General features: G+C 38.6%; 2 protein-coding genes across 4 annotated transcripts in view; both read left to right on the top strand.

The window, feature by feature from the left end:
- HPS1 (HPS1 biogenesis of lysosomal organelles complex 3 subunit 1) overlaps positions 1–3,692 on the top strand; it is a 29,981-nt gene extending 26,289 nt beyond the window's left edge. For 2 of the 3 annotated variants that reach the window (XM_051981830.1, XM_051981832.1), the window contains 2 exons: positions 434–516; positions 1,335–3,692. In XM_051981830.1, the coding sequence (XP_051837790.1) occupies positions 434–516; positions 1,335–1,497 (246 nt within the window). In that variant the 3' untranslated portion in view covers positions 1,498–3,692. Of the gene's footprint in view, positions 1–433; positions 518–1,334 lie in introns of those variants that run through there. The other variant, XR_007951167.1, reaches the window with a different exon arrangement.
- Positions 3,693–12,028: 8,336 nt separating this feature from the next.
- PYROXD2 (pyridine nucleotide-disulphide oxidoreductase domain 2) overlaps positions 12,029–23,776 on the top strand; it is a 37,324-nt gene continuing 25,576 nt past the window's right edge. Inside the window, exons 1-4 of the mRNA XM_051981837.1 lie at positions 12,029–12,353; positions 20,462–20,481; positions 22,370–22,463; positions 22,553–22,626. Of these exons, the coding sequence (XP_051837797.1) occupies positions 12,227–12,353; positions 20,462–20,481; positions 22,370–22,463; positions 22,553–22,626 (315 nt within the window). The 5' untranslated portion in view covers positions 12,029–12,226. The remainder of the gene's footprint in view (positions 12,354–20,461; positions 20,482–22,369; positions 22,464–22,552; positions 22,627–23,776) is intronic.

Below are 23,776 nucleotides of genomic sequence, written 5' to 3'. Positions count from 1 at the left end.
TGTTTTAGAGCATTGTTTTATGATTGTTGGTAGGTGAATACGGACGAGTTACTGAGATTTACTGCTTTCTTTACCATCTTGTCTCCCAGAAATCTGGAAAAAAATATTTATTCGGCACATTTACTAAGCACCATGAACTCTGCTAAATGTTGGAGATACAAATACAGCAAGATAATCCATTACCTACAGGAACTGATATTCTCTTAGGGGAAAAGTTTGAAGGCAAAAAACCAAGGAATCTGTGAGGCACTATGAGTTGCAGATGGTTAATCTCATTTTTTTTACGTGAGGAAGTATCCTTTAGTGAAAGGACTCTGCTATTCAGAACCTCTATGTTACATAATCCCTAGCTTCTCATTGCATCAGTTACTCATAACATTTCTGCCCATATCTCCTTCTGGTCCCTTCTCACAGCTCTTCTGGTCTTCTTTAGGGGCACAAATTACAGGCAATCGAGGTGCCTGTCCTCTCAGATGACTCAGGTCCTGTTGGGGTACTTGGAGGAGACTACTACAGGTAACACCCTTCCAAATTGTAGGGCAAAGGCTATTTCAGGAGAGGCGAACTGGGGGGAGAAAGTTGGGGGTGGGGAGGAGAGAGAGGGAGGGAGGGAAGGAGAGAGAGAGAGAGTGTGTGTGTGTGTGTACACATATCTGTCTTAGGAACATGCACACACACATAGATAAATATTCAGATAGGTACACATACACATGTATATAAATACACACATATTCCTGGAGTTGGAGAAAGAATAACTTTTCTTCCATTAGGAAAGTACCTGGTTTGGAGAGCTAGAAATCCTGTTGTAAGGGTGGCCAGATGTCAGCCTTCACCAAAACAGCAGCATATAACAAACCAGTTAGGATGGCACCTACCTGTGTGGCCACAAGGGAGCTTCTCCCTCTGACCCTGTGCCATCCCAGTGGGTACCACTGATTCCACCAAGCTCTGACTATAATATAAGACATGTCTGGACCTTGGCAGGTTCAGTTTCATGTGGAATTAGTGCTGGAATCCTCAGGATAGAAACCTCTCCGAAGGAAAGCACCTGTTACTGTAGAAGAGCTAAGGGAGGAGCAAGTACAGTTTTGATTGGGTGGCAATGAGCTCAGGAAACCTGAGGCAGAAGTCCTCACTAAGTTTCTGCAAACCTCGTCCTTCAAGTGAGAGGGCCTGTGGCTTGGAGAGCATGATAGGTCCCATTACCCTGAAGGAAAACTGGGCTGGATCTGGACCTTTGAGACCAGCCAGCCCCTGTGGGATCCAGCCCTCAACCAATGGGAAGGTAAGTGCTTCTTTCTGAATCACATGTTCTCTTTTTCCCCATCTCCTAGGAAGCTTCTGCGCTACTATAGTAAAAACCACACAGGAGAAGTGGTAAAATGCTACGAATTGATGACCATCCATCTCTCTGTCCTTGCTGTGGACATAGTAGTCCAGCAGGCAAATGAACTGGCCCAGAAGCTGTGGGAGTTATCTCGTATCCCCTTACTTTAGGAGACTGGACTGTTCTATGGCTCTTGGTTTTCACAAGACATTTGTTTTGTCCATTCCACGTTTCCCCATTTGGAGACTGCCCAAGGTCCCCAGATGCTCCCCAGCTCAGGTTCTCACATTGTCCAATGATGCAGATCACAGCTGATCCCTGCCTTCCCATCCATCATTTGTACAAAAGTGTCCTCCTACTAAGTAATAGCCCCAGGGCAGCAGGATAAAACCTCCATGCCCACATGTTCCTGAGAAGCCCTCTTCTAGCCAGATCAAGGAATACATGGCACACAGTTGCCCTTCCAAGCCACAAAGATTCCACTTTGTGTTTCAGAGGCTAGGTTGGGAGGCAGAGGCAGAGGCTGGGCTTCTGCCTTGAACAGCAGACTTCCATATTATGTCCTTAAAAGTTCCAGGGATTTTGACATCAAAATTCAGAGCCACTAAACCTAGGGGCCGCCTTTCCTTATCTTCCCCTAGCAGAGAGGGGAGGAATTACTAGCACCCAATAACCAGGGGAATGGGACCCTGGCTCTGCATTAATTAAAGCACTTATTTTTCCTGTTTTTCTTCACTGGATTGCATCTTAACCTCTCTCACAGGATGGGAGAAAAGAGCTTGCCCAAGCATTTGAGTTTCCTTTCTCTGCTTCCCCAAATCCAAGCTGTCTTTTTGGCCTATTTTATGATAAAAGGGTGGGGGGCTTAATGTGAGTCCATGTCCTGTACAATGGGCAGTTCCTAAAACCTTGTCATTCCCACCCTTGTCAGTATGTGGACTGGGACTCTTGATTTCCAGGTAAATGTAGAGGCTGAAGGGAAGGAAAAAGGAAGGACTATTTGTTCTATTAGTGATAGTCTATTGGATGGATTGTCTGTCTTCCGTATATGCAATTTATACTCCAGAACCTCAATAAAAATAATAGGAAACAAGAAACCAAATTCTGAGTCTTCTGCAGATTTTAGCCAAGGAAAGAGGTTGAATTGAATTTAAAAAACATTGGCAGAAATAAAATAGTTCTGTAAATTATCTTATTTCTGCTTTGTTCATCGTATACCTTCCAACCCCACCGTAACCTTCTCATTTCTGGGCACACATAAGTCCACAAAAGACTCTAGCCACTGAGGAGATTTGAGCACCTCTGGGTGTCCTGGCCCCGGGAGACCAAATTTCAGAGTTGCCATGTGCCAGTGGACCCCTGAAGCACATAGGACAATCCAGATGGAGGTCCTTTCCCTAGGATGAAGTAGCACTGGCTTTAAAAGCACATCAGATAACCTCAGCCAGAGCCAGAGAAGGCTAGGGCTCCCAGAAGACACTGAAAACTTTGGGTTAACGTTTGCTATTTTGAGTTCATCAGGCAAACCTTGAACTATGAATCTGCATTCCTTAAGGCTTTTCAATTCACTATCCCTTGCACAATAGCACAGTAAGTCAGTCTAGATCATTTAAATAAGAATGTTAATAATCCTACTGAGGAGCTAGGCAAATTGCTAAGCACCAATGTTCCAGGGATGCAGCATTTGTAATGTGCCTGTGGGCTTCCTTCCTTCTAATGGGTGCAGTGATACAGCATATTTCATTATTTATTCAACCATGCAAGAGTTATCTCAGAAACCTGGGTCTAACTTGTAAAGGAAACATACTGGAAAACTGACAGTTCAATTACAGAAAGAAAGGAGAAAAAAAACCTAATTTTCCTCTCATGGCTTTTGGCAATATTAGGGTATCCAAGAAGAATCTGGGATGGAGAATCTGTCCACACAGGTCCCTGCAGTTTCATAATGAACTCCAATCCAATCACTGCAGAATTCTAGCAGTTTTACCTTGATGCCATCTCTAGAGTCATTCTCTTCTCCATTCATGCTCAAATTTCTGTCAGCACTGGCCTGAATAAACTAGTCTCCCTGCTTCCATTCTCTCCTAATTTCCAATCCTTTTTTTACTCATCTGTTCAACTTCTAACTATTGTCATCCACCTGCTCAAAGCTCTTCAGTGGTCTTTAACAGTTTTTTTGTTGTTATTGTTTCAACTGTACCTTTTTTTAAAATGTACAAACTGCAAAAAAAAAAAAAAAAAGACAAATAGAGTTGTTTTGTTCCTACTTCGTTAAATTTAATGTTACTTTTAAAAAGACAAACTGAACATAAGGGGAGTTCAAAGTTTTTTTAATAAAATCTCATGTTCTTTATAATGTATTAAAGTGGTTGTCTTTGGTGATGCTTAAAATCAAAATTAAAAAATGAAACAGTCAGTGGCTCCCAAGTATCTTGAGTATGAAGTAACTCCTCCCTCCACAAACTGGACCCTCCAACATTACCAGAAATTGTTTCCCACTCTCATCCTAGACACTTCCAAGTCATCCAAGGCATGCTGAGGGAAAGAAATTTTGTCTTTTTAGCAAGGATCCAACAAAAGAGGTAGGGAAAGGGATCAAGCAAACTGAGATGAGAACAGGGCAGGCTAAAGGCAGATCTGCCCATCCTGCACACCCAGAATGCCCTCTCTCTTCTTTCAAGGTTCCCCTCAGGTGCCACCTTTTCCATGAATCCTTCCTCACTTTGTTTCTCCATCTTCTTCCCACTAAAACCAAGGTCTCCTTACATTATTTAAGAGGACTTTGTCCAGGTCTCCCATTCCTGTGGGTGTGCTTTGTACCATAATTATGTATGCTAATCTGGCTGTGTCAGCCATGCCCTTCGAATAGAACTTTAATTAAGGATTAAGTTTTGAGCCAAGAAAGGAGGTAACATAGCATTTGGTTGATTAAAATTTTATTGGCAAGAATACTCATCAGGAGCATATGTACTCTGGCCACCTAACAGATGAATTCCCTAGAGTGCACCGAGTCCCAGGGTCAGCTTCTGCCAGGAGCCAGCTGCCTTCCAACGTGGCTTAACATTCACCTGGATGACTGGTGGTTAGGGATGTTAAACTCAGCCCACCCCCTCCTCTGAAGAGTCTGCCCTTAATCTACCTCAGGAGCTGCAAGGTGACCTAGTGAGACAAATGTTTGGAGCTGTATAGTTTCTAGCATGATTAGGTGGGGGGATGGAGTAATGTAGAACTGATCCCCCTCCCAACAATAATTAGCTAGTATGATCCTAGGAGACGATGGGCAGGTAACAGGCAAGGAGGCAGCAAAACGAAATACTAAGACATCCCCACGCCTTTATGAAGAAAAGTGTGAATGTTCTCTCTGGTGGAATTAGACCAGCCAAAGACTGGCCACGCCTCTGTCCCAGTCTTGCAAGAGACAGTCATTCCTTAAAAGCAGAAAGGGAGACATGTAGAGAATCAAGGACAAGAAGCAGCTTCAAAGAGTAGAGAGAAATTTAGCCCTGAAGGGTAAAACTCTAGCTGTGCAGAGGACCAGGTCTGGAGAGCCCAGGTGGCAGGAAGAGAAAGGACGCCCTGAAATACTAGAAGCATGAGTTTCCACATGTGCCTTACACGTGTATGCCTTATTACCAACATTCTAAATTTGTACACGCCATTATACCTTGTCTGCCATGTGTCTTTGTGGGAAAGGTCAGCAAAGGATTGGAGGGAGAATGTTTTGTAGCTACTTATAAGGCAATCTTTTTTGGGGGGTGGGGAGAATGGCAAGTAGAATTAAGTGATTTACCCAGGGTCACCCAGCTGATAAATATCTAAAGATTTGAACTCAGGCCTCCTGACTCCAGGGCCAGTATGTCTTTTAATGCATTTGCCTTGGGCTATTTGTACTTTCTATTTACTCTCTTAGTTGTCTTGGCAGGATCATGTGAACTATAGCTTTAGGGGTACAGACCCACAGAATATTTTTTAATCAGAGAGTAGTCACATCCTAGAGATCCACCTCACACACCTCTGAGTGCCACATTGTGAAGGTAGCAAATACCACTCTAAGGGTGTGTTTCAGCCAAAGTTGTAATCCCAAAATGCTAAGAAAAATTCTAACAATTTTCTAATGGCGTTCCTAAAGGGTGTGCTGTTTGATTACATTACAAACAAGCCAGTTAGGATACAAGATTATAAATCTATTAGATTTCAAATGTATAGCCCCTCAAACTTAAGGTTCATCATGGACCCTGAATGAAGGTCCTATCTGGATGAAATGAAGGACAGAAGCACACACAGAAAGAGCAGTTTCAGCAAGTGAAAGTGTGTTTCATACTAGAGAGTAGGAGAAAGCATGAAGCAAACATGGTCTGTTGAAAATATACTGCATAGTATCGCTACTAGATCTGTATCCTAAAGAAATCATAAAAGGGAAAAGAACCCACATTAGCAAAAATATTCATGGCAGCCCTTTTTGTAGTCGCAAGGAACTGGAACTGAGTGGATGCCCATCAGTTAGAGAATGGCTGTTAAGGTATATGAATGTTATGGAATAGTGTTGTTCTTTAAAATATGATGAGCAGGCTGATTTCAGAAAAGCCTAGACTTACATGAACTGAGCATGAGCAGTGAAGTGAGCAGAACCAAGAGAACATTGTACACAGTAACAAGATTATGCAATGATCAACTGTAGAAATGAAATCAGGAAGGGAAGTAGAGGCAAAATGCAGTGATCTGAGAGTCCAGTTTCTGCCCTCTATAAAAGAAGGCATTGGGAGGACTTTGGTGTTCCAATAGACTTGTGATGGTGAGCACCATCCACATCAAGAGAGAGAACTATGGAGACTGAATGTGGATCAAAACAGTATTTTCACCTTTTTGTTGTTGCTATTGTTTGCTTGGTTCTTTTTTCTTTCTCATGGTTTTTCCCCCTTTTGATTTGATTTTGGGGGGTGCGCAACTTGACAAATATGAAAATATGCTTAAAAGAATTGTACATGGTATACTTGCTATCATGGAGAGGGGAAAGGGAGGAAGAAATGGAGAAAATTGTGGAACACAATGTTTTGCAAAAGTGAATGAGAAAACTATCTTTGCATGTATTTGGAAAAATAAAATACTATTAAAATAAAAAATATATAAGAAAATATACTGCAAAGCTTACAGAGGTTAAAAGGGCCAAAGTTCATGGGCTGCTACATTACATGCAATCATATCAACCCCCCATTGCTCTTTGAATGCAGAAATTGCTATTTTTTCATCTTTGTATACCTGTATATGATCCAAGCACTGAGCATAGGTTATTTAAGAAAGTTATCCTGAATTGAATTAGCTGAGAATAGAGAGAATGAGAGGAGTTTTAAATGTAAAGTCCTGTGGTTAGCTTCAAAAGGGTCTACAGTGAGCTTAGATGGAAATGAAATATATCTTTATTTTCACTGATTTCTAACTGAAACTTAGCAATTCAGGCAATAAAATATTATTCTGAATATTCATCAAACTGCCCAAGGGGCCATGACCCAAAAAGGTTAAGAATTCCTTGTTCTGTGGGCTCTGTGAGTAAGTCTGCTGAAGGGGTCTGTCCTCAGTCTTGTCTCATTCATTTTTCATCAGTTACTCGGATGAAGATGTGGAAGGCATGTTTATCAGACTTTCAAATGACAGAGCTGGCAGAGATGGCTATTTTAGATAATGGAATTGAGGGGAGATATACAATCTTGCAGTGTCATCATTGGCATGGGGCACTGCTGGTGAGGAAACCCCCTGCCCCTGTGCAGATCTGTAATTCTTCTGTTTACATCATCTTAGAAAATTGTCTAAGGCCAAAATTTGTTTTGCATGTCCACACAGATATAATGGTAATCTCTAGTTTACTCCATTTTGCATCTGCTGCTCTACCTGATTTCACCTCCACTCAACCTCCTAGGTTAAGCTCATCTATTCTGAACTGACCATCTTTTTCCTAACTCAAACCTCTCCCCTCTAACTGGAGGGCTGGAAGATGGAACACCAAAGTCCTCCCAATGCCTTCTTTTATATATAGAGGGCAGAAACTGGACTCTCAGATCACTGCATTTTGCCTCTACTTCCCTTCCTGATTTCATTTCTACAGAACAAGATCCTCCCTGGCCAATTAGCCCCTAACATCCCCTCTCTTTTTTCCTGCTTTCTTTGCTATGCTGTCTCTCCCTTTAGATTGTAAACGCCTAGAAAGCAAATATTTCATTTTATTAATTGCATCTTTAGCACTTACCTCAGCCTGGCATTTAGTAGATACTTAATGTTTATTGGGTTGGTTTTTATTTCTCTTGCTTTCTCAATTAGAAATATGATGCAAAGATAAAAAGGACTCAGGAGTGTATGAAGTAAGTTGATTTACTTACAATTCTTCCAAGAAACAGACTTCCACTTAGATCAATCTCTGGATGGAGCCGCACTTATAGAGGTGGGAATGAGCCTTTATTTCCTATCCTGAAGTTCAAGGTCCCTCTCTTGGCCCCCCCCAATTGTCTAGGGATGACAATTGGGTCCTCCCATTGCATGTTCTTCTTCCTTCATCATATAACCTATGTTCAAAAATGGGAGAAAACTCTTCCTTTTGGGAGGAGAAGTTAATTAACTCAGTGCTTGTCATTAACCTTTCACCCATTATTGTTTAGGAGTGATTTTTATCAGTTTATTAATTCAATATCAGTTCAGGCTCAATATCTTGTTTTGTATAACTAACTTGGTTAGATAAAATGACCTTTATCCTTGTCCCTATATGGAAATAAAATTCTATGGGTTGTTCCCAGGTTGGGGTAGGAAGGAAAAGAATTTGGAACAGAAAAGAAAGTTTCCTGGGACACTGAGAAATTAAATGATTTGCTGAAAATTATATAGCCAGTATGGATCCAAGGTAGTATTTGAACCCAGGTCTTCTGGACCCTGAAACATTCCTGTATTCTCCACTACTTCTCTTAACAACAAACTAAAGAAAATTGACTCAGTAGGCTAGAACACTGACCTGGAACTAACTATATTCAACTAAACAAGGATAAATTGACTCAGGTTTTGAATGCTAAGCCCTGCTAGGTACCATCAAACTGGAAAGTTTCCAGTGCAGAACTTGTCTGAGTCTAGAGGGTCATTTGGGGGGAGCGGTTCTTTCTATTTCCTGAGCCATAGAGGAATTACACGGTGTATGAGTTAAGGGAGTATTGACCTTGACCAAATCACGGATCCCTGAAGTATTGAAAAAGTATATAAGGGGAAAGAGAGGAAGGATAGGAGAGAATTTGAAACAATTTTTTTAAACTAAATGTTAAAAGTTGTTTATACATATAACTGGAAAATAATTTTTAAAGCATAAAATATATGTAGCTTATAAAAACAATTACAAAATAAAAGATGACAGAAATTGAATTCAGCAACAACAGTATTATCTACCATTAATATTGTGATTTAAGGTTTGCAAAGCACTTTGCCTATGTTATCTCATTTGATCCCCACAGCAAACCTGGGAGGTAAGTATTGCTACTATTCCCATTTTAAAAATGAGGAAACTGAAGCAGACAGAGGTTGACTGGCCCAGACTTGCATCACACATTTCATTTGGGATTTTCTTGGCAATGCTACTGGAGTGTTTTGCCATTTCTTCCTCTAGCTCATTTTACAATTGAAAAAATGGAGGCAAATGGGGTTAGGTGATTTGGCCAGGATCACACAGCTAGTAAGTGTCTGAAGCCAGATTTGAATTCAGAAAGATGAGCCTTCCTGACTCTAGACCTCTGTATTACCAAGCTACCCTCCTTAGGAAGGTAAGATCATGGATAGAGAGTTGGAGTGGACTTTTCATATCATCTGTTCCACATCCTTCATTTTACATGTATGAAAATGGAGCTGGAGATTTAAATAACTTGCAGGAATTGGATTGGTTTCTTAGAAAAGAGAATATCAAGGGAAGACATGATAGCTGTCTTTAAATATTTGGAGAATTATCATATGGAAAAAGAAACTGACTTATTTGAACTTCCAAAACTGGGACACACAATGAATGGCAGCTTTGGCTCATGCCCAAATGTTGATTCATAAAATGATGGGACAGCAATACAGTAGTGATGCTGCCATTATACATAGCACTTTGAAGTTTGCAAAGTGGCTTGATATATATTATTGAATCTTCATAACAACCCTGGGAAGTAGATTCTATTCTTATAGGATGCAGGTGGTGAGATATTCTGCTATGTAAGCAAACACAAGATGGCTCTCTAGTTTTGTTGAATGGGAATTGAAATTGATGGCTCCATCAATTGGAGAAAGGTAGAATTAGGTACATGAAAATAATGGAATATTATTTTCTAAAAAATGATGAACAAGCTGATTTTAGAAAGACTGGCAAAGATTTATACGAACTGATACTGAGCAAAACAAATAGAATCAGGAATACATTGTACACAGTAACAGCAAGATTGTGCGATGATCAACTATGAAAGACTTGGTTCTTCTTAGGGGTTCAGTGATCCAAGGCAACCCCAATAAATTTTAGATGGAAAACATCATCTGCATCCAGAGAGATTACTATGGAAACTAAATGAATGTAAATCAACACATGCAATGTTCACTTTTTTCCTTTTTCTTCTGTTTTTTTTCTCTTGTGGTTTTTCCCTTTTATTCTGATTTTTCTCTCCCAAGATCATTCATAAGGAAAATGTGTTTTTTAAAAATGAATGTATATGTGTAACTAGAAAAGATAAATGAATGAATGAATGAATGAATGAATGAAATAAAACTTTAAAAAGAAATTGATGGATTCAAGGATCTTTTGCTATTGCGGTACCATTTTGGAAAAAAAAAAGTCTTTTGAGACTTTCAAGTCTGTGGGCATTCACACTTTATTGTCAATTACTTCTAGGCAATACTTATATTATTTTCTTCCTAACTGTGATCCACTGAATTGGAGAACTTGAGGAGGAAGCAGTGATGTCTAGTGGGACAGGAATATAGGGGAGCTGATTTTAAAGTATGGGGTATTTTAGGTAGAATGCTACTGAGTGTCAGAAGATACGAAAACATCTCACAACTGGATATCTACCATAGATCAAGAACTATGAAGAACAAGAGGGGGGAAGATGAGGAAGAAGCAGGATCCCAAAAGCATAGTGCAACTTTTCAATTTTGCCCATAACCCTGAGTCATGATAAAAGAAAATTACCCTTTTCTGGGCCTTCTTAGTTGGGCTATGTTGCCTGTTCCAGAAAAAATATAAAGTGTATCACTCCCAGGTCATTTTAACCTCATCCTATAAGGACAAAAAAAAAAAAGTTAGAAACAGAATCTTGGATATTTTTGCAAAGGATGATGGTTTTTTGGAGAAGATCTGTATATGGTCACTTTGTCCCTGGATTACATATCCTAGAAGATATTAGAAGTAAAAAAAAAAAAAAATGAGGTCCATTGAGAAACTTCTGAGGGGGATATATGTGAAGTGTGCAGGTCTCTGGGGGGAACGTTAGGAAGGAAATACATGGTGACAATGGGAAGCATCTTAAACCTAGCACCCCAGCCTGGACAGCTCCTCACTCCACTCACCTGCAGACATGTGCAAGCAGGAGTTAAACCTTGGTATTGGCGGTGGGGGATGGTGGCCCAAACAAATCACAAATGGAAGGCATGAAGTATTGGAGAAGAAAGCAGTTTGTGGCTAGCAGCCACATTTTGTGATATAAATAGCTGCTTGAGTTTCCCTTTTTTAAAAAAATTTTAATAATCAAACCATTTAACCATGACTGAGATTTGTGAGGATGAAAGACACTTCAGACCAAAAAGGAATTAGTCAGAGGGAGCTGAGCCAGTGAGTGACTAGACATGACTGACTGGCAGGTGTAGTTCCCAGAAACATTGTGGTAAAGGAAAGAATGATGGGTAACTACTTCAATCCTATTGGCTAGAAAAAGCAAGTTTTTACAAATAGCACAATTAGGTGGTGCAATAAATAGAGTGCCAGGCCAGGAGGCAGGAAGACCTGAAATAAAATTCAGCCTCAGGTGACAGACTTACTCTCTGTAAGTCACTTTCCCCTATTTGCCTCTATTTCATCTGCTAAATGAGGTAAAGAAGAAAATGGAAAATTGTTCCAGTATTTTTTGCAAGGAAATCCTCACAAGAAAGTTCAAAAAGAGTTAGAGAAAAACAACAACAAAAGAACAGAGGCTACCTATTAACATTTCATTGTGAGAGCTGATAGATTTTCTTCCTCGGGTACAAGCTCCAAAGGTCTCTTTATTCTCTGTAGAGCAAACTACCTGAAATGGTATTATAGATAATATGTTGGCCTTGAAATCAGATCCACCTTCTGTACTAGCAAGATGAGATAGTCTAGGAAAATCATTTCACTCTGTTTGCCTCAGTGTCCTATCTGTAAAATGGGGACAATAATAGAACCAACTCCCAGGTTTATTTTAATAATTATTGTGATAATTGTGACAATGTGATAAAATAATATAGGAAAAAATCTCAGAACTTAAAGCACTATATAATTTGTGAGCTATTATTATTATCTCTCTTTTATTCTTTATTAAAAAAATCTATACCTAAGCAAAGCAGAGTTTCTCCTTCTTAATGATAAACCATAGAGAGGTAAAGCCATCTTCTGCCAAGTTAATGAGTAATCTCAACTCAGCTTTCACTTCATGGAGACCTGACAAAGCCACAATGAAAGGAGGAGGAGAAAGGAAATCCAGAAAAGCCAATTCCCTTTGCAAGGATGGCCCAAAGCCAAATGTGAGGGCCAAGGCCTGGAAGAGCTGGATTTGGAGCTCCTCCTTCCTTCCTGCTTTTCTCTCTAGTCCCCCCTCCTCCTGCAACCAAGACAAAGTCCTGGCCCTTCCAGTGACTGCGCCTGGAAACTAGCTGGAGTTTAAAACTGAGCTGAAAATGATTGCCACAAATCAGAAGTTAGGAAGAGCTTTTGCTTTCTTTAACCACCTGTGCAGGAGAACAGCACACACTGCAGCCGGGGGCCACCTGAAGCCGGAATACGATGCTGTGATAATAGGAGCAGGTAGTGAGGGCTGCAGTGGGGGCCTGGGGAGGGGGGAGGCTTTGGGGGAAAGCAAGGCCCATGAACCAGATGCTTTCTTTCTCTGATTTTCTTCCACCTTTAATGTACAATAACCCTGTGCACGAGGCTGGAGAAGATAATCTGTCTTCAAAAGTCACTGGCCATTTTACTAAGACTCCACTGTTTTAGTTTCATATTCTTTAGAATAAGAGGAGGGGGATAATCTGATTGACAGGGAGCTGGAAACTGAGACCAGCTGGCTCTGTGTGGAAAGAGCATTGAGGAGGAAGCCAGGAGTCCTGGATTCTCATCCCAGCCCTGCTATTAACTCAGTTTGTGACATTGGGTGGGTGACTTATTCTCTTAAAGATTTGGGGGGATGAAGCAGGGAGGCCTATGTTTCCAGGAGTGATCGCTACTTTAGATACTTTTGGAAAAATTCCCCTCAAACCTGATGGGATGTTCCTAAGGAAGTCACGCTAAGATTCTTCTGCTTGCCAAGTGGGGCACGCTCTCCCCCTCTCAAAGGATTTGCATCAGGGTTGCTAAGGAGTCTCCACCAACTCGCATTGTAGAGTGAGTGTTGGATTTAGAGTTTAGAAGGTCTGAGTTCAAATTCCACATCTGCTATTTGCTACCTCTGTGACTTTGTGCAAATAAATCCTTTTTCTTCTCTGTACTTGTTAAACATCCTTAAACTGAGGATGATACTACCTGAGGTGCTTATCCCTCAGTGTTATTATGAGATTCAAATGAGATAAGGTAAGTAAAATATTTGGCAAATCTTAAAATGGGTGCAGTCAGGTGGCCTGGATAAAGTCCTTGGTCTGGAATCTAGAAGAACTGAGTTCAAATCCAGATACCTACTAATTGTGTGACCCTGGGCAGGTCACTTCACCCTTCTCAGTTTCCCCAACTGTAAAAAGGAGCTGGAGAAGGAAATGGCAAACCCCTCCAGTATCTTTGCCAAGAAAACCTCATGAAAAATCAGACAAACTGAACAACAACAAACCTTAAAATATTACATGTGTTAGTTATCAATATTAACTATTAACATTAATTAGTATTAGATATGAATTGATTAATATTTACTATTAATAATAGCTATAAGTTGTACAGTGATTTACATGTATTATCTCCTTTGAACTTCAAACAATCCTTTGAGATAAGTATATAAGGTATTACTATCTCCATTTTATGGATGTGAAAACTGAGACCCCCTCACAAAAGGTTGTATATAGTCATATAACCAGTGTCAGACTAGGATGCTGCTAACTAGTGCTAAAAGCTATTATATCTTCCGTGGAGAATTATTGTGAGACTCAAATTAGGTAAGGAATGTGATACTTTGCAAACTTTAAAGCATTCTATGAATGCTGATGATTATTAATAACTTGGTTGTTAATTATTAATAACACATTTATCATTATTAGTATTTGATAAACACAAAGCTTTATAGACATGATTTTACTTAAACTCTGAAGAAACCCCCATGAAGTAGTTAATAGTCCCTCTTTACAGATGAAAAAACTGAGACCAAAAAAAAAAAATTATGAACCCAGAGCTAGTTGGGGCCTATGAAGGAGAATATTTCTTTGTATTTACACAGTAGGAAGAAAGGGGAAGCACTGCCCCTAGGCAGAATTATGAAGCTGCTGCCCTTTTTCTGTCCTCTACACTCCTTTTAGAGTCTTTCTAGTTTCCAGTCCTTATCCTTTTAAGAAAAGAGGAAAGGAATTGAAATTATTATTTGTACTCACTTGTGGCTGGGTGGGTTTCCATGCTTACCTCTCCTTCAAACTTGTATTTGCCATCTTTTCTTTCTCACTATGGGATAAAATGCTTCTTCTACCTGAAAGGGCATTTTAAATATTAGCAATCAGGTTAAGAGAGACCTGGAGATTAAATTTTTCTCCTATGTGTCTCCAAGGCAGATGCTCACCTACAACTGGGGCTGAGGCACCTATAATATTAGAAGGTTCATATCCTGATTAAATTCAGTCAGAGAAAACTTTGTGAGCATCTCCAGCTTCTTATAGCCTTCACTTCAGAACCTCGAGGCCTCCATGATGAAGATTCTCCTATCTCTCTTTTCTTCCCTACCTCAGCCTGGTCACCCCCATGCTCTCTACTAAAGGTTATCCTCCCTTAGCACCAACATTCCCAAATGCCACAACATGGAACTTGGAGTCAGAAAGTCTAGTCTAGCCCCAAGTTCTGATGTTTACTACTTGTATGACCCTGGGTGAATAACTGTTCCTTTTCAGACCTCAGTTTCCCCATCTGTACAGTGAGGGAGTTAGACTAAATGAAATCAATGGCTGTGAACAAGAACCTGTTTTCATTGTTCCCAGAGCTCAGGGTTTTAGTGGACTGAAATTTCATTCAATATGAGTTACAGCATGACATACAAAAAATTGTTCTTATATACCTATATAAGATATCTAATTGGATCTTGTTGCTATTCAGTCGTTTCAATCATGTCCAACTCTGATTTGGAGTATTCTTGGCAAAGATACTGAAGTGGTTTGCCATTTCCTTCTCTAGCACATTTTACAGATAAGGAAATTGAGGCAAACAGGTTTGGGAGACATGCCCAGAATCACACAGTTACTTAGATTTTAGGCTACATTAAAAAGTACAAAAAAATTTGTCCTTATTGTCTTCTATTTGTATCCTCAGCACTTCAAGTAGTCGCTGAGACACAGTAAAATGCCTAATAAAATAATTATGTATCAATAAAACAATTATGTATCCCTTTTGTAAAAGGGATTCCTACTCAGGTTTGGATTGGTTTTATGACTGTGATTCTCTAATTCGTGACTTGGATTTCCCTTCTCCATCTCATCCACCCCTACACCATAGTGACATTTTGTCACTTTGGTCATTTCTAGAAGAGGCCATTTAGTACCTTTGGTTTCCCTTTGAGTTTCAATTGAACCAAGTCCCAGGACACCTGGGTTAAAGAGAGAGCGAGAGCGAGAGCGAGAGCGAGAGCGAGAGAGAGAGAGAGAGAGAGAGAGAGAGAGAGAGACTGACTTATTCTTCAAGCCTTCCTCAATCATTGGGGATGGAATAAAAAAAATAGTATAGGAACTTTAGTCCTGGGCTATTGGTGGTAAGAGGAAGGGTAAATGGACTTAAAACTAGCTATAGAAGAAACTAATCACTACTGGTCTGGTCACTTGGTGAGGGATACATTGGCCACAGCAAATAATAATAAAAATATAAAAATGGCTCTTCTTTCTGTAATGGTGGCAATCAAGTGGGAGGAAAGAGGACTGAGGATGCTAAGAATGACAGTTTTTAGACCATCTATAATTGTTTACTTATTTGTTGGTGTCCTAAATATGAGCTCACATTAATCATTTGAGCTCCAAAGTAAACATCCTACTTGACGAACTTATCTCACTATAAATGAAGAAGGAAGGAAGTTGCAGTTAAATGTAAAGATGTGGGGAGCCTAGTTACAGAATTGTATGAGTTGGTTTTATCAGTCTTACAAAAGCAACAGGAAACCAAGAAGCATCGTTTTGTGGACCATTCAATCTTCTGTTTTTTTCACTGCCCATAATAGGTAGCAAAAAGACAAACCATGAAAATAAAATGTTGATTAACACCAACACCCCTTGCAGAGGATGAAAAGATGGCAGAATTCTCCAACAAACTTGATAAGAACCTGTAAATTAAATAGTTGATGACTTTGATGAAAAAGTAAGAATAGATGATAATAATGACAAATATATTGGAAACATGAAACAGAAGGAAATGATGAAAAAGGACAAAGATTAATAGATTGCTCAGGACCTTCGTGTCCATAGGTCAATTTTAAGTGTACTTTTTTTCCAAAAATAATTTGACAGGATAGAGATGTGACAAGTATCAATAATATCACAAGAATGAAATTATTTATTTTTGAATAGAAAATTACTTGTACCCAATGTAGAAGTCATTTCTCAGTCAGTAAGTGCATAGCTAGATCACCTGATTATTAGTGCAAAAATTAATATTAATATGAAGCAAAAAAAATTAAAAAGAGAAAACAGGTAAGATGTAAAAAAACAACAACAAAACCTTAGCTCCATCCTAACCAATTTAAACATGTTACTGATAATGAAAAATGGATGGGAAAAAGTCCATAGGCACAAATAGCTGCAATAATTTCATGCAGAAGTTTAACCAACATTAATCAGTTATTCCAATAATGGGGACTCAAAGAGCCTAAAAACACCTGAGTCAACCAACACCTGACTTTCTGACCAAATGAGGAGAAATGACATCCAAAGGTAATACCAGTTCATAATATAAATTTGTTTGTCAAATCCTATAGAAATAAGGGAAGACTTCTTTAGTCTCAGTTTTGCCTCAAGAAACAGAAGCAACGAAGAGTAAAATTAGTTTAAAGAAAGCTTTTCAAAAGACCCAACTAAGCAGAGACATCCTGAAGGCTTTTAAAGTTGAAAAAGGAAGGAGGACAATAAGCAAAAGAAAAATGGAGAATGCAGAGGTAAAAATGGAAGCAATCTAAAAAGATTTTGATATCCAACTTTTTTCACTACTAGCCTTGAACTTTGCCATTACAGTCCTGGTTATGCTTCTAGAAGCACCAAAGAGAAAAGAGATGGGAAGGCAGCTAAATTGGATCAAATTGGCGAATAGGAGAGCTGTACTGGAGACAATACAACTGTGAAAAATCATAAAGGAATGAATTCGAAGATAAATGGAGGATGTGAAGAAAATAGAGGCACAGGCAGAAAAGTCATTAGTTTTATTAATAATGAAAACATCAAAATTACCAACCTCTATGCCTACTTCTCCATCTCTATAAAAATGCTATGAAAATAATATGTGAAGGGTATCCTCAGTAAAGATATTTGTAGAGAGTAGGCAGGCTTTCACAAATAATATTCCAAAGTATAATAATATATCTTCATCATCACATAACTGAAATCCCTACAACAGTAGAGAATACAGTATCCCACTGTGATTATTATTTGTTGATTATTTTTTTAAATATGCTTGTTTCAATAGAGCAAAATTGCTTTAGAGATTCTCTTCTACAACAATTTCTGTAGTGCAATTAAAGGAGTCTGTGAAGAGCAAAGAATCACATCCCTGACAAACATACATTAAGGCAATAGAGAGACTAAATAAATTGAATATGCACTTTTAAAAGTTAAAATACCAGTAAAACAAATCTAAAATAAGCACAAAAGAGGAAATATTTAAGTTAGAGGAGAAATAAATAGGAAATCAAAAATTATATAAATGATCAATAAAAATAAAAGCTGGAACTTTTTTCAGTTTTAATTTTTTTTATTTTTTAAAACAATATTTTATTTTCAAAATGCATGCAAAGCTAGTTTTCAGCATTCACCCTTGCAAAACCTTGTATTCCAAATGTTTCTCCCCCTTCCTCCCACACTTCTCCCCTAGACAACAAGTAATCCAATATATGTTGAACATGTGTAATTCTTCTACACAAATTTCCACATTCATTATGCTACACAAGAAAAACCAGATTAAAAAGGGAAAAAATGAGAAAGGAAAAAAAAGCAAACAAACATCAACAAAAAAGGTCAAAATACTATGCTTTGATCCACATTCAGTCTTCATAGTCCTTTCTCTGGAGTCAGATGGCTCTCTCTATCCCAGATCTATTGGAATTGGCCTGAACACTTCATTATTGAGAAGAGCCACATACATCAGAGTTAATCATTACATAATCTTTTTACTATGTACAGTGTTCTCTTGGTTCTACTCACTTTACTCAGCATCAGTTCATGTAAGTCTTTCCAGGCCTTTCTGAAATCAGAACAATAATATTCTATAACATTCATATACCATAACCTATTCAATTATTCTTTAACTGATGGGCATCCACTCAGTTTCCAGTTCCTTGTCACTACAAAAAGGGCTGTCACAAACATTTTGGGTCCTTTTTCCTTTTTAATGATCTCTTTGGGATACAGATCCAGTGGTGAGACTTTCTGGATCAAGGGGTATCAAATCTTTGGACATAGTTCCATATTACTCTCCACAATGGTTGGATCAGTTCACAACTCTCCAAAAATGTATTAGTGTCCCAATTTTCCCACACCCTCTCGAATATTTATTATTACCTTTTCCTGTCATCTTAGCCAATCTGAGAGGTGTGTAATGGTACCTAGAGTTGTCTTAAATTACTTGATTACAACATTGGAAGTGGAAAGAACAACCATCAAAAAAAATCAAAAGTGAATGTTTCAAAATTACAAAGAAAGAGTATAGTTCCAAAGAAAAGTTTTGAGATGATACTCCCATCTACTCCTTTGCAAACATGGAAAATCCACATTTGCTGATCATTGGACATATCTGTGGATTTTTTCAATGTGACTGATTTTCTCCATTTTTCCTTTTTTTTGGGGGGGGGGAGTTTAAAAAATACTGTTTATAGAATGGCTCTCCAGGAGGGAAATTAGGATGTATACTGAAGGAAATTATGTGATAAACAACAACAACAACAACAACAACAAAAGACAGCAACAAAAATTTATTTTAAAAAATGTATTTTCCAAAAGGTGTTTCCCATCCATATATCAAATTATTCAAGATCCTTTGAAGATAGAACAAAAAGAATTTTTCTGATGTCATTTTGACCATTAGTAAGACATAAAACAAGATGTATGGTCTCTTTAGGTGTTCACCACCATCATGAAGAAAAAACACTGAGAAGTTCAAGCTAAAGAAGGATTCCCTAGGGAAGATACATGGTATGATTCTCTAGATGTCCCTGTTTGAAGATGGCATCATTCTGATTGCACTAAGCTTTGAATAGTGCAGAACCTCCTTGAAGAAGAGGTCTGTAGGTGATGCTGAAATCAACTTGAATGGGCTTGAGAGAGTTGATTGTTAAATTTTCAGTATGAGCATTTATATCTCAGGAATCAACAAATACTACAAATGGGGTGAGGTTTATTGTTTTGTAGATTATATAGTCTTAAGAAAGTGATGGCAAAAATGTTAATAATGCAGATTAAACTTGAGTGTTCTCTGTGTATTTTATTTTTATAAAGAGAGCTAGCAAATATTTACTAGAACACCTATGTCTTTAACTACTCGATATCATTTGTCCTAACCATCCACATAGGTAAAAACCAAATGAATGAAAAATGCCTATTTTTCAGATCATGACATGAAGTTATATGGTATCCATCAATGTGTATGTATATGTGTATGTGGATATTTGCGAATGAATATGTTTGTATCATTTCTATAATATGCATATATACACATGTTTATATAATACATAATATTCTACCAATTGCTCTATTATTTTTAACCTGATGGTTTTAATTACTGCTGCTTTATAATATAGTTTGAAATTTGGAAAGGCTATTTTTCCTTGTTTCTACCTCTTTCTGTTATTTCCCTTTATACACACACACAAAAAAAAACCACACACATACACAAAATCCCTAGTCATAAGAAGTTCATGATCTAATGCAAGCAACTGTGTACATACAAGATATTTATATAATAAATGGGGAGAGAGTAAACTCAAAATACTAGTCAACTACTTTCAAATTTAAACAAGAAATTAGAATGCTGATCACAAGGGAAGAAAATCCAGCAAAATTACCCAAATTTCTGGATTTGGATGGAGATGTGAGAACTCTTAGTAAACACACTTCAAACATAAAAAGGGTATCGTTCTCTACCAGAAATTAGATTTCCCTAAGAGTAGTCCCATCTGGCAGTCATCCCCAAGAATAAGGAATAAGAGAAATGCATGCTAGGTGAGAAACGTCCAGTGAAAAGAGGTATGAAATCAGCACCTAAGTTTTTAAAAATCCCCTTTCTGATATTTTTTTTCCTGGATGCCCTTTGCTAAATTCCTTGTCATTGTTTCCTCATCTGTATAATGAGAGGGTTGGACTAGAACTCAACTTTCTTGCCTTTGGATTAGGCAATGGCGGGAGGGGATGGGGAATCAGAGAGTGTGACAAAGCCCTTAGTGATGATTGGGCCAAGAGCAGCCCAGCAGAATCCCTAAGGATGATGCTTGCTTCTGACTCACCTTTTTTTCATTCCCTTTCTTCTTCTCTTTCCCACCTTTTCTTTTGCAGGACACAATGGACTGATTGCAGTGAGTATCATTTGCCTCCAACCAGCTTCACTCTGCATCTAAGCAAAAGTCTCGACAGTGGTGTAGGGCTCAGCTAAAGAGAAAAGAAAGAAGATGGAATGAATCCAATGAGAGAAAGTTCACGGATGCCTGAAAACCTGAGGGATTCTCCTTAGGGGGTGAACTGACCAACCAGCCCTAGGACAAGGGGTTAATTTCTAGTCCAAAAGATAAGCATCAGACAGTTCAGATGAAAATCCCCAGACTTTCAGAATGTATACAGAAGGAAGGACATATGACATGGTTTATGGAATTCTATTTCCTTATTAAAACAAGGTAGCTCTAGGCCCTTCAATGAAAAATAGGATATGTACCAATCTAACAGGGTGGGCAGATGGTGAGAAAAAAGGGAAAGTGTAGAAAAGCAATTAGTTATGGACCTCTATGGTATCCATAGTGGATTTTTGCTAATCAATAGGAGTCACTGTAGGGAATATTCTTGAATGTCAACAAAGATAATTGAGGACCCTAGATATCATAAAAGTTTTAAGAACCCCTGACCCCTCGCAAATGATTCCTAAGAACCCCCCCCAAAAAAAGTTAAAATTAAAGCTATTCAAAAATGAATAGATGTCTCATTTTGACATGAACAGTTCTAACTCACTTCTCAACTCTACATGACATGTTTTGTTTTAACATCCTGTGATGGCTAGAAATGTATCTGTGGAAATGTTCCTAGGGCACTTCGCCCTGGGTCCCTTTGACCAGGTACAGTAGTTTCTTTGTGAATTTTCACATGAGAGATGTGATAGGGAACAGAAAAATTGACAGCATAGAGCAGCTTAGAAATCTAATGCAGCCGTCTTTTCCTGGAACACAGAGCTGGTTTAGGACCAGCTTCCTACAGCTTCGTGAGTTCCAAGCTTCTTTGCTTTGGAAAGTAATTGAGGTTAAGGAGCCCTTGAATATGTTGGACTGAATTTCACATTTCTTGCCATTATCGTGGCTATTGGATTCAGTCTAGGAGTTATGGAGACTCAGAGAAATTTAGTTATTGCCTCTTATTTTTCAGTCTGTTGTTGGATGGCTGATTGGAATAAGGTGATTAAGATTATTCTAATAGGAATCCAGAATAAAGGCTCTCTTATGGCCAGCTTCCTGCTAATCTGGCCCATGTCACACATCCATCTAGGATGTCTGTGCTGGGTTTTGGGGATGAAGGAATACCTTTGTACCACTAGAAATGGGTGGTCAGCTACCCATCTCCATCTGACTACAAGAAGAGGAGCAATTGCAATAGAATTAACTTCCTAGCTCCAAGCTTACTCTCTGAGAATTTCAGCTTCCTGTCTGACCTGAATGAAGACCTAAGAAAGCATCAGCCAGCTCCCAAGAAGCCCAGATTCTGCCATCTGCCTTACAAATATTGGAACGAGTGTGGAAATACTCTGTAACCACAATTTCCATGGAGCCAGAGCAGAATCCTAGCTTGGGAAAATATTAAATATTAAAGTTTCCATCAAAAATTTTTCAACCTTTAGAATATAAGTCAATCAATATTTATTAAGCACCTACAATGTACCAGGCACTGGACTAAGCACTAGAGACTAAAAAGAGGTTAAAAATCTCTGATCTCCAGAAGCTTACAGTTTAATTGGGAAGGCAACATATAAATCAATATATACAAGACAAGCTAATTCAGGATAAATAGGAAATAATTAAAATAATGATAAAAAACAGAGGAAAAGCACTGGAAGGGGCTTGGGACATTCCTTCAGACACCCAGCCACTTCTAATGGCATGCACATAGAACATCAACTCCATTCATTAAAACCCCAAGTAAAACCCCAGAACAGATGTAAAGCATTATAAAAAAAGATGGAAGGAGGACATAGTGTGTTTCCCATAGGCAGCCTACCTGCAGAAGTTGGGAGTAAACACAGCTGTCCTAGAGAAACGTCACTTGATTGGAGGTGCAGCTGTCACTGAAGAGCTCATCCCAGGTCAGTCCTGAGGAGCAAATTTGAGATGTGGGTTGGTGAGAAGGCAATGCTAGTGGTACCTTGTACTTACCTCTATGCTTCTGCTTTAGGCTTCAAATTTTCCCGAGCTTCCTACCTCCTCAGCCTTCTACGGCCCCAGATTTATAAAGACTTGGAACTGAAGGTAATATTCCTGGACAAAATGTATTTCTAGTCCACTAAGTGCTGACTGTGGTGGAGTTTCAAGATAACAACAACAATAATAATGACATTTATATAACTCTTTATGGGTCACAAAATAGTTTGCATATATTATCTCATTCCTGAGGGGAAAACAATTGAAGACTAGAGATAGCAGAATTTATATCAAAACAACAATCTGCCTGCATATCCCAGAGGAGAACCAATAGGTCTAGAATTTCTCCTCCTTCTATCGCTATTTTTAAGTAAAAATTTCATTTTTTCATTATGAGTTTAATCATCAACAAACACATATTTCCACATACAAATAATAACAGCAAAGAGGCATGTATAAAACTGAATTTCTATTACCATTATTATTAATATTAAACATTAAATTGAACAAATAGCAATTTCATTACTACCTTTATCATTTTTCTGGGCTTATTTTCTCACTTTTACGGATTGTGCTCTGGCCTCCTCCCATTTTATTCTGCCTCTTTCCTCTACTCCACAGTTTCCCTGTTGCCCTGACCTCATTATGATTCTGGATACTGTTAATTCATCATAACTTCCTCTATTACACAGTTTCCCTATGTGTCCTGAGCCTATTTTTGACCTCATTATGATTCTGAATACTGTTAATTCATCATAACTCCTTGGAAAGAAAGTCTGGACTTCACAGGACTTTTCTCTCCCTCCCAAATCCCCCTTCTTTGACCCTTTTTTTCCTCCTTCCAAAAAAGCTCCATCTTTGACCCCCTGTCATAAACCAGCTCTGTCTCCCTCCTTGCCTGACTGTTTAACAACTGTGCACATTTGGAGGTCATCAAGCATATAACAATCCTTTCAATCAATCAATGACAATTCTTTCATTCTAACAAATAAGCTTTTATTAAGAACCCATTGGTGCTGTATGCTATGCTGGACTTTGAACTTACAAATACAAAGAATGAATCAATTCTTGGTTTCTTTGGTTTATTGTTCTTATAGTCTTTTGGGATAAGAATCCCAAATCCATAAAGGCCATTGTCAGAATCACTCAGATTTTGCTTTGAAGGGGGAAAATTTGTTCAAATTGATGTGAGGTTGCACATTTTTACACACACACACACACACACACACACACACACACACACACACCACACCCTCTG

This window comes from Antechinus flavipes, chromosome 2, assembly GCF_016432865.1.
Source record: "Antechinus flavipes isolate AdamAnt ecotype Samford, QLD, Australia chromosome 2, AdamAnt_v2, whole genome shotgun sequence".
NCBI lineage: Eukaryota > Metazoa > Chordata > Mammalia > Dasyuromorphia > Dasyuridae > Antechinus > Antechinus flavipes.
The sequence above is the reverse complement of the archived record's forward strand: the minus strand, read 5'-3'. Positions and strand labels throughout refer to the sequence as shown.